Below are 19,034 nucleotides of genomic sequence, written 5' to 3'. Positions count from 1 at the left end.
GGAACACATTTTAGCATAGAGTAAAATCTAATTACTGGGTTGCCTGTCAAGCCTTGTCTCAGGATACACAGCATGACAAGCCAAAAAAAAAAAATGCATTCTCCGCATCTTCTCCCTCTTGGTAGATATTCCCGTGACCTGACATCCATGGCGAATGTGCGGTGGCGCCTCAGCCACGAGGGCTGGCTGCAAACCCTGGCGGCTGGCCTCGCTTCTCAGAGGAAGACAACATTGGTGCTGGGGAACTGCCTTGTTTGCCTCTGCTGGCTTAGCATTGTTTATTGCTGAATAATGAAGTGTTTAAAATTTATGCTAAGCCTTACTTAAGGCACAGCTCTCTTTAGGGAGCTGTCTCATGTCTCGTTGAGTCACTTCAGTGCTCTTAAAATGATGCTTTTCTGCATCCTCATGCAGGACAGTCATTTTGTTTATCTGAGAAAAATTTCTGCAGAAAACATTTAAAGGGCCAATCATATTGGATATTTTACTACTGTTACTAGTTGACTGGGTATTGTTGCAACACTCCTTTGCTAGGAGGCACTATAAATTCTAGTTGGTTAACTAATCCAACACATGGCTGCCCTCATCTCCCTCTGTGACAGAAAGTTGTATAGATGTAGGAGTCCACAAGGGATAAAAAAAAATGTAGTCATCTTATGTTAGGATGTAATGGAAAAGTAAAAAATGAATTTTGGAAAATGTGTCATCATTATACTAAAATAAAAAAAGTATAAAACACAAATCACTCATAACCAGTCATAGGCTACATTTTTAGATAGGCCACACAGTTATTAGTTACGTACATAGACCAGTCTGCAGCTCTTCACCTCATCAGTTGAAACCCATCTGATTCTGCTGCCCTACTCCAGATTTCACCCTTCACTTATTCAGATCAATGTTACCTTAAAGTACCTTGAGGTGACTGTTGTTGTGATTTGACACTATATAAATAAAGTTGGATTAAATTGAATTGAATTGATTAATTTTCCAAACCAGATAATTTTATTTTTAGTGAAAAAAAATGACAAAAGTTATTTTTTTTACTTTGATTTGATTGCTTTTAAGTGTCAGTGCTTATATTATTATTTTTTAAAATCCAAAACAAGTTCACTCTCATGTATAAACCCATTATAGGAAAAGTTGCAAAATAAGGGATTGTGGGGTTAATTTGAACAGTTCTATAATTTTTAAATGCTAAACATGTTAAAATGACCCCTTAAATGATGTGCTGAAGGTGGTTTGTTAAGGACCTGGTCATCCTGGGTGACATCACTGTGGCTTTTGCATACAGTCCAAGTGTGCTGCTAGTACATGCAGTTTCATGTTAACTGTATAACTTGCTAGCATCATTTAAATGACTGATTTAGCATCCAGCAGCGCATTAACTTAATCCCTCTCTAAAGTGCATGGAGATAAAGTTTCATTTTCTACAAACTGGAATCCATGAAAGATGCCTTATATAATCACAAAAATTATTTAGTTTGAATTTCTCGTACATGGCTTTATGTTATTTTAGGAAAGAACAACTTATTAATTAGAGCAACACAAAGGGTTGTGTCTTCATTTTTATTCAAAGATTTATTGAGTTAATATTTAACTTTATGCTTTTGTTAAGTAGATACAGCGCAGTGAAAGTAGACTAAATTTCAGGAACCTGACATTCTTGAATTCTGCTAACTTTGGTGTAATTTGATATTGGATCAGACTGATTCAACCTCCTGGACCGTGGCTTTTTTTAGTTAATGCCACAAAAAGCTTCCCCAGTACAGTAACAAGAGTAAACTGAGAATTTGTTACTTCCACTCTGGTGTGTCATTACTGTCACCTCTTTGCCCTCACCAGTCAGACAGTGTTGATGTGGTGTATTGGTGCTTTGGCTGGTGCTTTCAGCTCTCTAATCTGGAGAGCAGAGAGGTGCTGCTGTCGCTGACAGACTGAGTGACAGGCAGGCGGAGAGGACCCAGCTGTGATGGCTGGTGTCGGCTCAGTGGCAGCCTTATGATGAATTGCCTCTCTTGAATGATAGCGCTGTTACTGAATGATACTGACGCAGGATTGTTCTGTCAGCATCTCACTGGCAGCCGCAAATAAATAAATAAATAAGTAAACAAGAAATAAACCGCCATGCAACTTGCCTCCCCATCTTTTTATTTTTCATTAAAGTTGCCACCTCTCATAGATCTCCATATGCAGTGATATGAAACTGGAAGCTTGTGGAGAAAATTGCTTTGCAGAACCGCAAATGTGGTCCAACTTTTGAGTGATTGAAAGCTGCCTCTTGTCTGCTCTTTGTTTTTGTTTTTTACTTTCATTTCCAACCGAGTACACGTATGTAAAGAAAACAAAAACCTTTACTCTCGCTGCTTGAATTAGACATGATTGCACTCCGATGAACGTGACTTTGATGTCCTACACTTGCGGGAAAAATAAGCTGCTCTCTTTCTGTGCTGATAATTGTATTGTTTTCCTCATACTGACGTTCACCTTTGTTTTCTGTGTTTTTACAGCTCAGATGACTACTACGAATACGGACACAGTGGGGAATCATATGATTCATACGGTGAGCTACAGACCTCTTTTTTGTATTTTTACTCTCTTCATAATATTTTTTGTTTCATTTGTCAGAACAATGTCAATTTTCTTTACCTGACTCTGTCCTGCTGGCTTCAGCTAAGTTGCCACACCACCCCGAAAATCCTGTGCCCTAAAGATGAGAAAAGTTTGAATTGTAAAGTGTATTGAATTCTAATAAATCAGACCTTCCAGACTTCATTTAGAGAATTAGGCAATGACAAAGGACCAAACAGCACTAAATGTAATTTTTAATGTTATGTTCTTCTCTTACAGGAAATATTACACAAATTTTAAATTTTTAGCCTCTAGAAGTAACCACAAATGCTCCAAGAGTGATTCCTGTACTTCTGTAGAGAAAATGTGTGTGTGTGTGTGTGTGTATATATATATATATATATATATATATATATATTAGGGGTGCAACAATACTCGTATTGATATTGAACCGTTCGATACAGTGCTTTCGGTTCAGTACGCATATGTATCGAACAATACAAAATTCTTTATTTATTTTATCAACTTTTCTTCTGACGATGCTGTCTGTGTTGAGCGCTCAGTGGATCTGCGTTCGACTACTGCTGCTGCACTGTCGAGTGCAGATCCACTGAGCGCAGCGCAAGCTAGCAAGACCGAAGCTATGCTCGTTGCAACATGGCAACTGCCTCAACGCTACCTGAAATTGAACCTCCCCCACCCTCATTCAGACCTGGCATTTGGAACTATCTTGGTTTTCATGTGAAGCATGACCCTGATGGTAAGCGCGTCATGGACAAAAGTAAAACAGTATGTTGGATGTGCCACACAATGCTCTATTGGTGGGAACTAGTGCGTTAGCTTGTTAAAGCCGTCCAGCCCCACGCACGGGGCGATACGCGGTAACTCATTAACGGAGATTTGCCGCGTTATGGCGTTAGTGTCATTTTAACGAGATTAACGCTGACAGCACTAGTGGGAACACAGCGAATATGACTGCACATTTACTCTAACATCATCCTAGTGCAGGGGTCAGCAACCTTTCAACCCAAAGAGCCATTTGGTAAACATAAACACTGGGAGCCGCAAATACTTTTTGACATCTAAAATGAAGATAACACTGTATATATTGTTTTAAACCTTTATGCTTTGTGTGAACAACTAAGGTATGTTGCTTATGAAATCCTTGAAGTGCTAATGAGAAAATTACATTTTATTTATGTAAATAACACATTTTGAATTCTTAAAGAAATATAACAAAAGGAAAGACACCCAGCTGAACTAAAATGATCCAGCAAACAAAAACTGTTGTGAGCCGCCACCTTACATCGCCTTTGTGCTTTTGGAGCCTTGACCTGACTTTTAAAAAATAATTGGAAAAAAAAGCACTATGCTGCAAAATGATGAAAAATAAATATTTTCAAAATTCTGCCTAAATATGTATTTTACCTGGTTAATGTGTGTGGCGGGGCGTGGTCTGCAGCGCCGCTGCAGGAGAGGCGGCCGCACCTGAGCAGCACCCGCAATCACGCCTCGCCGCCTTAACGTCTGCGCTATCTGTGCTGTTGTGTTGGTGTATGTCGGGCTGTGAGCTGAAAAGCTACAGCCGGCTGTATGCGTACAGCAACTGTGTGTGAAAAGTGGTCAGTAAAGAGATGCTGAAAAGCATGTTCATGGAAACATCGTCGGGTCTGTCGTGATATGTTTACAATAAGACTTATGGTCCCGAACCTCTGCGCACAGCGTCTGCAAATCAGGGCTTTACGCAGGACTGTAAGCTGTCATCTGTGAGGCGTGAGCGGTGTTTGTTTTTAACATAGTTCACGGAGGACAATAGCTGCTGACATAATGTGCATCCGAAGGTCCATAATTGGCCTACCTGGGGTTGAAAGTCTCGATAAATGCACAGCGTTTCGGCGGGTACACCGGCTTCTGCGAGTGTGACGCTTATTTTGAGCGATGAAAAAATAATAGAATATAATTGTATTTTTATATTTCAATATCACAATAATGTTCCAATTGAGAAATACAAGTTAAAAAATAATTAACATAAATAAATTACACTTCAGCTAATTACTTAAAAAAAATAATTTATTTTCCCAAACCACGCGGAGCCGCACTATAAGGACTAAAGAGCCGCATGCTCTTTAGCATATGCGGCTCTGCACGCGCACACACACACACACACACACACACACACAACTGAAAGCTTTCTGATTCTTATATATACACACACACACACACACACACACACACACACACACATATATATATATATATATATATATATGCAAATTAAAGTCATAATAAAACACTAGCTAGCACCATATGTTAAGAAGCACTAATTAATATGTAACAGTGCACTAATAAATATTCATAACATTTTGAAACTCAGAAAAAGCATTATTTATGCAGGTAACATTATCAGTGAGTTCAAAAATCTGTTTTGGTTTTTTTAGATTGAGAAAAGAGGACAAAAGACTTTGTAACAATAGAAAATACAGCAAAGACAAAACAGGTATTGATACAATTATTATACATTTTTAACATTAGATTGTAGTTTAAAAATGTTGTACCTATAAGAATCAGAAAGTCTTCAGTTAAAATAGTTCATAATAGCATTACAGAGTCCCAGTTATTGGGAGATACTTAACAACAAGCATTACAAAGACTCACTTTTTACTAAATTCATTGTTTTCTACAAATCTGCTCAAGTGAACAGGACCTTCTATCACTCTCACTCAAACACATTTGAGCGTATATGGCTATATGAATCATATGTCACCAAGGTTATTATAGCTCCCTAAAACTGCTTAAAGCTAAAACTAGGTGGTAAAATATTTTTTCATTAACTGCAGCCAAAAAAGAGAATATTGTGGAAAACTGAAAAGATTTTGTGAACTTGCAAAACTATCCAGCCGTCCTCTTCCGCTTGTCCTTATCAGAGTCATCTACCAGAGGGCAAGAGGCGGGACACACCTCGGTGAGGTTCCCAATCTGAGGCAAACAAAACTAATGAGAAAAATAAAAAACTGTACCTGTCCGCACCACCTTTAACTACACCTATAAAACACCAGCTACTGTTAGCAGGGTTACTGTGCAACTGTGTTTGGTTTCTGTTTGTACTTCATACAGTGCCAGGCGAGTTGTTAGCTTAGGAGATAACACTGGATTTGGAGTACTTAAATGTTCAACAACAGTAACTTTAACTGCAGTGCAAAGAAGGGAGCTGACCTGGGAACGGATTGTGTTTATACACACATGTTTTACAGCTCTGAAAAGAGCGAAATGACAGATGCTGCACTGGCAGATTACTTGCTACTGTGCTGGCATTATGAAGAAAGCAGATTAAATGAAAGCCTGTTACATATTAAATTGTGTTTCATGGAAGAAATGTCTTTGAGAAAGTCAACATGGCTTGTTTAGATTGTGTTGTGTGCTGGCATAAAGTAGAGATGCAAACAAATGCAAGAAAATTAAAAATAACACAATACTTTAGGCATTGGGGAATAAATATATTCATTTAAAAATTCTGGATAAAAAAAAAAGTGGCTTATGGAAAAGGGATTTGGGTGGATCCAGCAGCTTCTTAGCAGGCTAAAATTCGGTATACAAAGATTCTTCCATGACCTCGATGGGATCATACAGTATTTATCTTTGATCCCTGCACTTCCATCTGCCCAGTCACTGAAGTTTCACCAACATTTCTAATTAACTTAAGTATGTGTGATGTTTGTGCCACAGTAACATCTGTCTCTGCAGTCACCTCAGCACAACTTGAAAATGTTGCTCTCGGCTTTACAGGCAGTTTATCGCGTCTGGAAAGAGCCGCCAATAACTCCAACCGCAACAAAGTTCAGACAAATCTCAGATAATGTTCAGCAATCCTGTGTCAGCTTTTGACAAGATATAGTGAGAAATGGGCCAAGGTCACGTCTCCTGCAAAGTACACTTCAGTGATAACAGGGCTAATGCATGCTACTGTACTGTGAAGGTCCATCCTTCTTTGATTATGTATGTGCGGCCTTTGTGTGTACCTGTAAATACACAAGTCTGGTTGTCCTGGGTTTAATGTCAGTCTGTAAATTCCTCACAGTCTGGGTGAAAAGATGGAAACACTGTGTTAATACGAAGGTGTGTCTGCTTTAATTTAGCTTCTCGTGAAAGCTTCTAAAAGAGTATTCACTGTGCACTTTACCAAGGCCAGTCAAACTGTTTTTTTAGTGACTGACTGCAAAGACATGATCAACTTTTTAATTACTGAAATGTATAATTTATATGTGTTGTAGAGATTCACCTTATGTTGCATATTTTTGTGTTTTAAAGCAGAATAAGACTTTGCTGGGAGTTTGTGACTTCTTAATTAGGCAAAGCAAATGCATCGTAAACTCATAGCTTTTCGTTTTTGGCAATAAGTCAAAGTTTTTAAAACTTTCCCAACTTTTCTGACCACACAAGTGGAAGAACTAAGCACCTCCTGCTCATTAGAGTGTTTCCTAGCATCGTATGAAGCTGAAAAACAAGGGGGGGGAGTGCTGCGGCACACTGAAAAGAGGACGACAGTTCAAAGGAAACAGATAAACAGAGTCGATGTGCATCCATGTTCTCAAAACACAAGGTTACCTTGGTGTGTTTCTTCAAAGTGACTGTCAGTGGAGAGGTGACAGGTTTAATTAAGGGGTATTGGCTATGTGCTGCCAACAGTGAGCCTTTACACAGAAGGAAAAAAATCCCTTTGTGAGCCTCAGCTCTAGGGAAGTCTCAGTGCTGGCTGAAGATCAGACAAAGGGTGCCATCGATACTGGCACTTTCACATTGACAGTACCAGCGGGTGAACTGGGCTGATTTGGGCTAATGGTAATTGTGACCTTTTTTGCTAGGAGCCACTAAACGGGCTCTTTTCAAGTAGCTATTTGATCCTCTCATTCAATTATCTGTGATGAATACTTCCAGGTGAAAGTCAAGCTTCTTGGTGCGAGTCGCTGTTTGTGCTCGCAGCATGAAAGTGCTTTTTGTTTTCATCAGCAGCATCAATACCAGACACCCAGAGCACGGCTAACTTTGTGCTGTAATAATTTCATGGAAGGGAGCATATTTACAGTATTTGCATAGAGCTTGAAATTGATTTAAGTGCGACGCCTCTGTAATCACTCCACATCTGTTTCTTTCCTTTTCTTCTTAATCAGGTCAGGAAGAGTGGGCAAACAATCGCGGCAAGGCTCCGTCAGCACGAACAACCAAGGGAGTGTACAGAGATCAGCCATACTCAAGATATTGAACTGTTTATACAACCCGCACCTGAGTCCTCATGGCTGTTACAACCCCAAGTAATGGATTTTTTATGGACGCTCCCACCTTTTTAGAATTGAAAACATAAACCGCAAAAAAATAATCCAAACCAAACGGTGACCATAGCGAGACACTGAATGAGACAAAAACGTGGAATCCCCCCGATTCTAAAAAGATACTCCCACTGGATAAAAAGTGTGAAGCAATTTAGGTAATCTATCCTTTCCCCCTAGGAGAAATCGACTGGACAATAAGATTAAGAAAAAAGCTTCATAGTACATTAAGTTTCTCTCCCAGCTATGTGATTGTGAAGAATGACATTGTATCAAGCTATTTAACTTGGTAATGATTAGCGAGCCACTGTAAGGTGTTCGATACAATGTTTCTACACAGCTGCCAGTGCAACTTAATTTATCACCCTCTATTCTTTAGACCTTCAACTGCGTGGTTGATCTCTTAAAAATGTAGTAGCTTAGTTCTAGGAAAGTGCAGTTCTGTAGATATTTTCTCTGAGGGGTAATCGGTGAAATTGTGTCCCTTGTAAATGATTTACAAACTGAAAAAAAGACAAAAAAACATCCTGTATACATATTGTATTGCTGTTTCCTCCTCTTTTTTTGTAAAATAATAGTTATTTAGTGTTAAAGGGCTTATAAAAGCATGGTGTGTAACTGTGGATATTGTCAGCTGTTTTATTCTGAAAAGCCTGTGTAGTTGTGTTCATTGATTATGCCCCCCAAACATCCACTTAAGTACATCTATAAATAGCTGCGCATACTCTATGTACACTGCACAACCAGAGCTGCAAAACAGTCCAGGAGCTTTTTAATGTTTGTGGAATTTTTTTTAATTTTTATTTTTTTTTTAGACAATCTAAGTAAGTCATTTTGGTGTCATTTTTTTTTTAACTTTTTAACAATATACTTCTCTGACTGTGTAGGCATAACAATGAGTTTTAAGATGCTCGGTCACATGCTGGTGAATTGGCAGTCATTTCCATCTAGAGATTTGTTCACTATATTGATTTTAAGCTTATGTAAGCCCTTTAATATTTTCCTCTTTGTTGATGCTAAATAAACATTTTGAAAGAAAACACTTGTGTCAAAGAGAATAATTATGAACTCATTAAAAAGCGTTATAATTTAAACTAAAAAAAAAAAAAAAAACACGCTTGCAATATTTACAACCACACACAAGCCTTTTAATGTAGTAAGCCGCAGTGATTTTCACCGTAAAGTCAAATATCGGCATAGGCAAGATGAACTTCCCAAAAAATACGTACAAATAGTGGATACAGCTGTTTGTGACCTAGCAGATGACCTTGGTGATCGGATAACAACAGTTTCCTATTTGTATTCGAACTCCGTGCGCTTCTTTTCGTAGGAAATATCTCCGACTGAGATTTAGGGGATTTAGCGATAACGGCATCGGCGCTCCTGAAAATCTATCCGCTCTGTTTGCTCACATAATTCGCTGGGAAGCAAGCGCTGATCGCGTCAAGCATCATCAGTAAACACACATTAACTTTCTGGGTGTTTACCCTTACAGAAATGGCTCATAGGACCACGTCAAACTGAAAAAGAAAGAAAGACTCCTTGACCTCCCACAGGGGTCAGGTGTGTGGTTAAGGGGGTGAGGTGGAGGGTGTTGGTGGGGGAGGGGGGGTTCTCTCTCTTTCCCTCTCTCTTCTTGTTTTGCTCTTTCTGTTCTCCTCTGGTCGTGTGACCCCTTTCCCAGTCATATAAAGTGCCTGCCTCTGCCCCGTCCATTAAAGAGACTCTAAATGACCCCCAGCTGACCTCCGCAGAGAGAGGGATGGCAGTAGCTGTTTAAAAAGACCTCCGTTCCACAAGGTAAACAAACTGACCCAGTTTAACCTCTCCCCTAATGTAGCTGCTCATAAACCCTCTAAACTTCAGTGTAATATGTTTTACTGTCTCTGTTGAGTGCGTAATCCAGCTGCAAAGTTGGGAATAATTAGATGTATGTAACCAAAAAAAGAAAAAAAAAACCTGTAAAAAAGTATGATAAATAGCAGGAATATTTCAACTAACTGTGTAGTGAAATAACTTTATCATAAGACTTTGATAAAAATATGTCCTCTGTTACAATAATTGAACCATAAAATATTATGTGTCTTGGCATTTCTTTTCATGCCATTTGTTGTTACCTGTGTTTATGACGTAAACTTGAATAGTCACACTGGTTTATATATTTCCTTCTAGGTCGAAGTACTGGCTGCACAGGGGCGTCCATCCATTTATTCCAATGGTGCTGAAGGTATGTTGTTTGCTGCATCATGCGTATGCTTGCTCATCTAAACTTGTCGTGCTATGTTCAAAGTTGGATCTGGTGGTGGGGAAAGAGAACAGGCAACAATGTAACAGTAGTATAGATGTGAAATCATGCGTTGATACAATGCAGTGTACATAGTTATATAAGGTTTATGGGTTTTAGCATGTAAACTTAATTTACAGGTCTACATCACAAATATAAAGTACTTAAAGGCATGATGATTTGCAGTTACACTTCAAAGACTTTCAAGTAGTGTGCAGACATGTTATGTGATTTATGTTCAAAATGATACAACATAATAACACACTCTATCTCAAACAGGGCAAAGCTAAATTTTTTCTTATTTATTTAAAATCTTGACGTGTTACCAAAAAGAAAAGTGTTCGCATGAAATTCAGGCTTTAATATTATTGATCCAATCAATCAGCTGATGCTCAAAACTATTTTAAACAAAATTCAAGACAGATTCTTAAAAAAACTGAAAAATAAAATATAATCCAATTTATTTTTAAAACAATGTATAAACACATTCAAATGATTAGGTTGGGTCACATCCTGGTAATCCTATAAGGCTAAGGCTTCAAACTGCTTTTAACCTTTTTGCTACGTATGATGATCAGTGAGAGCAGATACCTCAGATAGAGTCATCTTTGGTACCAAATCTGGTTAAAAGAATAAGTCCCACTCACCTGCTGCCTTAACCTCTAAGCGAGGAGCAACCAATCAGGAGAAAGTTAGTTCAAATGAAGGTTGTACTTAAAGCTAAAAGGGAACTATGAAGGGTTGTTATGCAAAGCTTCTCTATTAGAGTCCAAGTATAAAGATCACATGTACTGATCTCAACCATCCAATAGGATCATGTTTTATCTGGGTTGGCTGAGGGCTAGTTACAGTCGAACAACACTAATCCTTCCAGATGAAAATGTTTGCCTGTCAGAGGAATTCTCACATGATGGTCTAACCTGTTTGAATGTCAAGTGAAAAACCCCTAAAATGAAATATTCTGCAGAGGACACAATGTTATCATGGCACATCAAATATTAATGTGACTTTGAGGCAGCTCAATGTTGTTGTCATAATGGATCTTTAGAAGTAAAGCTGTTTTTCCAGAGATTGTGAAATTCTAACAATTGCCTCTAGAAAGCTCAACCCTCGGCAGCTCCCCTGTTATGCCCTTCCACAATCTTCTAGAGGGGATTCAAGTCCCACCAGATTATCTGCCAGAAGGTAGAGCAGGTTGTTCACCAATCAGCCGGCTTCTCTAGTCCACAGGTTGAGATGTCCTTGAGCAAGACATTGAACCTCAAACGGCCCCTGATACCTCCCAGTTTTTTTGCAATGCCTATCCATTGCTCACCCACACAATTAGTCTATAGAACATCGAGTGTTGTTTTAAGGGGTATGATTAAGTGCAACCCTTTGTGAAGGCTTTTCACCTCTTTGGAACATCCCAATGTAAAACCATTTACAGCTGTAATGCCAAAATGTATAAAACCTCATTTGAAATGTAACATGGTCTGGCTTCTGAAAATCTGCCTATTTAGTGAAAAAACAAACCATAGTACTAGGTTGCCTAGATGCGCCAGCAGGCCAATGAATGTTGTGCAGTCCAAACAAAGCATTGTTTTTGCCTTTTTTTTTGTTTTTGTTAATCGTCATATTGTTCTCTCTTCTTTATTTCCTTGATAGACTTGATGAATCGTTTCCTTCCAAACATTCAGGCCCACACAGATTCAAACCCACTCCTGATGAAGGGAAAGAAACAAGCTACGGACTCTGTCCTTCGGACGAATCGCAGACGTCCAGATTTTCACAGTCTGGGCCGAGGTGAATCCTGTGGGGGAGGGGATGGAGTGGTGACCTGTTGAGATGCACAAAAAGGAGGGGAAAGATCGTGCCTGTATCACACATCTTCAGAACAGAGGAATGGAAGGAAACCCGTGAGGCAAATGGAGTTCCTTATCCTCTGGGACGGTCTGTCGGGGGATATTTCCTTCAGAGCTTCACCGGCTGTGTATACATTTTACATATAGCAAGAGTGCTCTGAACTGAGTGTGAACCTCACTTCCATGGTTCCCGATTCAAACTGTTATCAGACTGGATGTGTCTACCTCTTGCGTTAGAGTTGGAGCTGAATGCCAGCTAAGGATGAGTAAATAAATAATGCAACATGCTAAGGAAAAGGCATCATAATTCTAGCAGAGACACGTCTATTCTCACCCTGTTGTGCTCATTAACCTCTATCAAATCAGCTCCAATGAATAAATAATTCACCAAGCGCCTTATTGTTGCATTGTTTTGACACTTTTAGATGTTTAGTCCCATTACCCAAGTTAACATATATGCCAGCGCTGGAAAGAAAGATAACTACTTTTTTTCTTTTATGTTGTTTTTCTGCTTCTTTGTATGCATTACAAGCATGCAGGAAAACACCACCCAGCCTCATATACAAGAGCACAGTCTTTTCCAGATGTACTGCTTAATCAGAAACGACTTCAGTGGATATTACAATTCCAAAATAGCTTTCTCTCCGGTGGAGAGCTTCATTCTGTCTTGTGCATAAGTCCAGATAGGCTGATCCTTATTCCTCACAGCTGTATGTCCTCAGTGGCAGACAATAGTTTTCCATTAGAGGAAGTGATTCTCACTGGAGCCTCAGGCCAAGCGTCAGACAATGGCACAGCGACCTAAAGCTCACATCTCAGGCTCCCAGAGTCAACTCTCATCACCTCCAGAGGCTGATTTCCACTCTGCAGTGGCTTAAAGGGACAGGCTTATCTGAAGTGAGCTTGTCCAAGTTAATAAAGTTAAAAGCAACTTATTTGATTAGGAATGCATACAAGGGAGGATGCAGTCATCTATCACTGGCAGACGAGTCAATTTCAGCGCTAGATCGATGGTGAGCAGACCAGCAAAATTAGAAAGTGCTAAAAGGCTGTGAAAACCTTTTTTCCAGTTAGCTTCTTACTGTGAGGTATGGGGTCCTACTGAACCTGCTGTGCTCTGTTTCAAGGTTACACTGAATTAGTTTTTGAATAAGAGTTGTTTGTTGTATTTGTTTTTCCTTTCAAACAGACAAACTGCGCTAGGCTTAAAATATATTTGAATCAAAGTAAGTCTTGTTGTGTGTTTGTTAGCGTTATTGTCAAATCTGTCAAACCCATAGACTACTAGAAAGCGATATGGCATTCAGAATATAGACTCACCAAAGGTTTTAACCTTTTTTTTTTTAAACTAGACTTTATTGGTGAGTCGAAATATGTGGTCTTTATGTCCAAATGACCAATTAAATCAAAGCTAGTTTAGATAAACACCTAAGGCATTTTAAACTGGCTGCCAAGTTCAAGACTTGCTTTTGGGGGCTGACAGACCATTAGACTAGCTTAACTTAACCAGTTAGTTTAGCTTAGCATACTGTAAGACCTTGCGTTACATTTTTTTTTGCAAAAAATGAAATATCCTGGGATGTATAAGTGGGACTATTTCTTGACCAGAGATCAGAGCGTCAGGGATCATCTTCTGACTGTCTTTGAGTTCCCCTTGAAAAATGTTGGTAGGGGGATTTTACTGCACTTTGTTTTATTTATTTATTTTAATATGTCTAACTGAGCTCAATCTGGCTCCTTATTTGTTTTATCTCATCATAAGCTAGCCCGTTTTTCATGTGAAGAGACCCTGAAAAGACTTGCACAGAACGGGTTCAAGCTGAAGACCCACTTGCAGCAGTGGCAGCCGTGCTAACTACTCAGACTTTTTTTTAATACTCATACAAATAATCTTTAAGAATATTAAAAAGTATTTATGCTATCAAGCCTGTGTGTGCTTTTTAATTGGTTTTGGAAAGAGAAGTTTACACACATACCAGATTTAATTACATTTATTTAAAAGGGGGGGGAAAAAAACCTATAGCGTCTAGCTCTTGCTTTAGTGTTATCTTGCCTATATGTTGCACTTATTGGATGACCGTTATACATATACGACTATAATACTGGTTAGTTACATCTGTTGTAGCTGAAAACATAAAAAGCACTGGCTTTTTGATTTCATGAAGTGTGCTAACCCACTAGTATTTGCCTTAATCATGTTCAGGATCTAAAGCAGCTGCCTCTAGCTGTTTGTTCTGTAATTAACTGGAGGGCTCTTAATCTTACTGAGATTAAAACACCCTGATCCATGCTGAAGTGTCCCCGTGTCTCCTGAAGTGAACACTAATGTGACCAGAGGTCACTGTGTGTCACTTACTAAATGGAGGCTTAGATTGAGTGTGATCGATCTCCAAAGGACTTCAAGTCAACGGCAGCAAATACTAGCAATGAAAACAAGGAATGCTTTTCACTCTTTATTAAAACAGACCAGAGGGAAAGGCATGGAGTAAGGAGCTTTTAAAAAATATTGAAAAGTTGCTTAGATGTCAATTCAGGAAGACATTTACAGTTATGAAGTACAGAAATAGTTGTTTGTGAAACAAAAGGAAATGATCTGCCAGTTAATTTCAAGTCAAGCAACTAATAGGAACAACAATATCTGTCAATATTCAATAGTAACTGTGTGTTCGTAACCAGTCGAGTTACAATCTACCAGGTCATCCAGCTCTTTGGACTAGGGCTCGACATCCAGTACTGGAAAAGGGATCCTCGATTCTTCTCGGGTTTTCAAAACCAACCCAAGTGAAATAAGCATAGAAAAAGAAAAAAAAAAAAAAAAAAAAACCCGACCCTGGCAACCGCTCAGAACACAGTTCAACCATTCGGCTCTGATATTTATAGCTTATTACAATTAATTGCTACCAGTGTTTCTAGATTTCTTTCAATATAATTCTTCATTGTACACCCTTGTTAATTCTAATTTTCAAAGTGCATAGAAAAACACAAACAATTCCTCAGAAGTACATTAGAAATACACATTGGCTTTAGGAGTTCTCAAAAGTTCCAAACTAGGTAAAGTGCAGGTGAAGGCTCTTTAATTTCAAATTACTAGCGTGCAAAACAAAAATTAGTACCATGAGAAAAATAAACATGTTAACATAAATTCACATAAAACACCACATTTTACACCCATACCTTAGTAATATGACTGTAACTTTCAAATAACATTTAGTATAAAGTGCATCAGACTCATTGCTTTAGCCTCAGAAAGGGTATTTTCAATGCAAGAGGGCTACCGGAAATTAGCATCGGAGCTAGCGGAAATTAGCATTGGAGCTAGCGGAAATTAGCATGCTATGCTAGTGCACATGCACTGACTGGGACAGAGCAGTGGGGGAGCCAAGGCAATAGCACATTATAATGGTCAAGTTTTAAGATTCAATTTATTTAACAACAACAAAAAAAATAAAAGCAATTAAAAACACCCCTGGCCAGGGAGAACAGAGTTAAAAGCTACTTCCCGCCAGCACCAACACAGTCCTCTCTTCGTCCCTGAGCACTTTCCTGTCTCCCTCTCGCCATCGCACTGCTGCCCCTTAGTCTCGTTCACCTTCGCCTATATCCAGTCTTCCATGCCGCTCTCCACGGCAGCCGCCGACCACCAGTTGACATGCCGTATCTCTACCGCTCACGCTCTCTCCTTTCTTCCATCCGCCAGGCCCTCTTATTGGCCTACAGTGATCAAAAGGCGACCCCTGATTGGTCATTCTCGCAGTCCTGAACTCTCAGGTGGGTCAGGTTAGTAATCAGTAAGGGGCTGAGTCTCTCCGGAACAAGTTAACAAATATATACAATAAAACATGCAATAAAACCATAAGAATAAAACACTGTCCATTATTCTCCAAAAGTTGATTCTGTTCATCTGGACGTAACGTTTTGTGGGAGAAATGTTTCGTCACTCATCCAAGTGCCTTCTTCAGTCTCAGCTGACTGCAGGTTTCCCCAATCTTATAAATAGTACATTTGCATAATGACTGAAACCAGTACATTATTAAAAGATTAAAAGTAATAAAACATAGCAACCCATGCAAGATGAAAAACACTCAGTTAAACTTGTCCATTCCACCCCATGACAACTGTAACACCTTTAGTACCAGTCATAAACTGGAAGGTCTTTAATACTATTAAGCTGGGCATCTTAAATGGACTGGGCTGGTTCTTATATAGTGCTTTTCTACTCTATCTGAGCACTCAAAGCGCTTTATACAACTGATTCATTCACCTAATCACACCAGCACTTTTTCCAGGCTTACTATCTAAGATTCATTCACACTCTGATGGATGCATTGGAGAGCAACATGGGGTTAGTATCTTGCCCAAGCAGACTGGAGGAGCTGGGATCAAACCACCAACCTTCCGGTTTGTAGGTGACCTGCTCTACCACCTGAGCCAGTCACGTCTTAACACATGAGTCTATGTGGACTGACCCAGTTTTTGGAGCCAGCGTCCAATATATAAACTGCAGTTTTTGACACTTGTATTTATTTATTTAAATGTTTCAAATGATCTGAAGGCTGTCGGTTGCTTCTTGCTGCTTGGTTACAAAGCGATGCATGACTCGGCTTTAGGTCAGGCTGGGCTTTTATAAACTGGTGGAAACCCTAGAAAGGTGGGTACAAGGAACACACATAGACATAGACATTCGCACAGATACATTTAAATATAATGTACATGTAATTGTGCCTTTTGTACATTATGTTCGTCATTTAAAATGTGCTGTCACACATTGCATGTAACTAAATACACGAGCAAGCGGAATTGTAGATATATTCACAGGAAATTTAGGTTTTCCTCTCGCTGGTATATAAAATAAGCATGATGAACATTTTTTTTTGCTCTGTGCCGTGATTATAAACTTTGAAGTCAGTTAGCTGGAAAACAAATCAAAGACGCAATTGCACTGTCCCGACTACTGAGGACTGACACTCTTTAATGAAGTCTGAACTATATATAGTCATAACGGAGTGGGTCGGTGTTGTGGGGGTGCTCATGATGAGTTTTGGCAGTTGGCATGTTTTTCTAACTTCAAAACCTCACCACTGCAAGGATATTATTTACCTTGATATGCCCTTGAAATAATAGTTACAGATCAAATACGTTTGTGTAGCAAAGGCTGTCTCAGTCTCCATCCTTTTAAATATTGTATGTTCCCCTTCACTGCTGCTCCCTTGGATACATCTCTCCCCTCATGTAAATGTTGCTGTTCCTCATTCTTTCAGCTTTTTTCTCCCCCTCTCTCTCTGCTCCCATCCTTCAGGCCGTTCCACTTTGAAGTTGTGTCTCGGCTGTGTGAAATTTGAGATTAAAGTCCGTATGTTTACGCCCCCCCACCCCCACCCCCACCCCATCATACTTACAGAGATATAAACAAAAAGAGAAAAAAGGGGAGTTGTTGTTTTTAACAGGTCAAAGTCAGCCATATTATTATTACCGTATCCTTGCTACGTGAGCGCTTTCAGCGTCACCGGATCAACCTGACGCAGACCATCACCTTAATTTCTATTTATTTATCAGATCAAAACACAAAGACACTCAAACACATTGCATCTGCGACCTTAAAGTTCCCTTTTTCATGACCCCCTGCAGATTTATTTCACGCCTAGGGGTTGAATTTTACTAGTGGGTGTGATTTCTTTTTTGGCCTACCCCCACTTTTCTAAAAATGCATTGCCTTTTCACAGGCTGCCATTGCAAACACAAAAAGGAATTACACAAAAGTGTTATAATTTTAAACGATATCTCTTCAACCCACAAGTATTTTGAATATTACTTCATAGCAGTTGTTTCTTCAAATAGCTTTGAATAACTTTGGACATTTTCAACATGGGAATTGTTGAATAGTGTCCGTAAAGGTGTGTCTAAGCTGTGTTGTTTGTATGCAGGGGTTAGAGTGAATCAGAAGGATCTGGAACGGTGTTCTGGCACTTTAACCTTCAAGTGCTGCAGCTTGACAATTCCTCTAGCCTACAATTTGAATGCACTTTCTTACTTACAAGAAAATTACATCCCATGCATCGCTTACATCCTCAATACTGTGTTGACCCTGCGACGTGTTACTCATCAGAGGTGACCATAAATTGATTAGCTTTTTTTTGTAACTGCCATTTAATTTCAAATGTAGCTTTTCAAAACAACTCAGCAAATGTGATGAAATACTTAACTGATAACTATGCAATAACCTTTTTGTGTGCAGTTTTTGTCTTTGTAGCTAAATGCACAGTAGATGTGTTTCCCAAGGAGAGAAAAAACAACATGCTTGTAACAACAACAGTTTGTATCAGTTTGTATCATTTTACATGCTATTGAAGTACTTTTTTTAAAATTGTAATAATAGTATTTAATAGTAGTATTCAAAGGTTGCATGCAAATATTAACCATCTTACCTCAAGCTAAACTGGTTATTTAGCAGTACTGTGGTGGAGTTTACAGTGACTCTGTGTCAAATTGGAGGGCAGTCTGTGGTGTTACGTTAATGGCAGTAGACATTAATTTAAATGTAATTAGATGATGCTGGTTAATTAGCAATTTCCTGCTTTTGTACCTTGTTTATGTGAACTGAGGGAGGTAATTGAATTGAATTCAATTTTATTTATATAGCACCAAATCACAACAAAAGTTGCCTCAAGGCGCTTCATAGATACAGAGAAAAACCCAACAATCATATGACCCCCCTATGAGCAAGCACTTTGGCGACAGTGGGAAGGAAAAACTCCCTTTTAACAGGAAGAAACCTCCGGCAGAACCAGGCTCAGGGAGGGGCGGGGCCATCTGCTGCAACCAGTTGGGGCGAGAGAAGGAAGACAGGATAAAAGACATGCTGTGGAAGAGAGACAGAGGTTAATAACAGATATGATTCAATGCAGAGAGGTCTATTAACACATAGTGAGTGAGAAAGGTGACTGGAAAGGAAAAACTCAATGCATCATGGGAATCCCCGGCAGCCTACGTCTATTGCAGCATAACTAAGGGAGGATTCTG

At 39.2% G+C, this 19,034-nt stretch overlaps 1 protein-coding gene and 1 long non-coding RNA gene across 6 annotated transcripts in view; both read left to right on the top strand.

The window, feature by feature from the left end:
- khdrbs3 (KH domain containing, RNA binding, signal transduction associated 3) overlaps window positions 1-18,962 on the top strand; it is a 194,610-nt gene extending 175,648 nt beyond the window's left edge. For 3 of the 5 annotated variants that reach the window (XM_085149027.1, XM_085149023.1, XM_085149025.1), the window contains exons 8-9: window positions 2,508-2,560; window positions 7,734-9,919. In XM_085149027.1, the coding sequence (XP_085005153.1) occupies window positions 2,508-2,560; window positions 7,734-7,825 (145 nt within the window). In that variant the 3' untranslated portion in view covers window positions 7,826-9,919. Of the gene's footprint in view, window positions 1-2,507; window positions 2,561-7,733; window positions 9,920-10,061 lie in introns of those variants that run through there. The other 2 variants (XR_014872004.1, XM_085149024.1) reach the window with 2 other exon arrangements.
- The window catches only part of LOC146493661 (uncharacterized), a 534,640-nt gene that overhangs the window by 440,567 nt on the left and 75,039 nt on the right, over window positions 1-19,034 (top strand). The gene's annotated exons all lie outside the window — the stretch shown is intronic.

Source organism: Neolamprologus multifasciatus, chromosome 22, assembly GCF_963576455.1.
Source record: "Neolamprologus multifasciatus chromosome 22, fNeoMul1.2, whole genome shotgun sequence".
In the NCBI taxonomy this organism is placed as follows: Eukaryota; Metazoa; Chordata; class Actinopteri; order Cichliformes; family Cichlidae; genus Neolamprologus; species Neolamprologus multifasciatus.
This window is presented reverse-complemented; position numbering and strand designations above follow the sequence as displayed.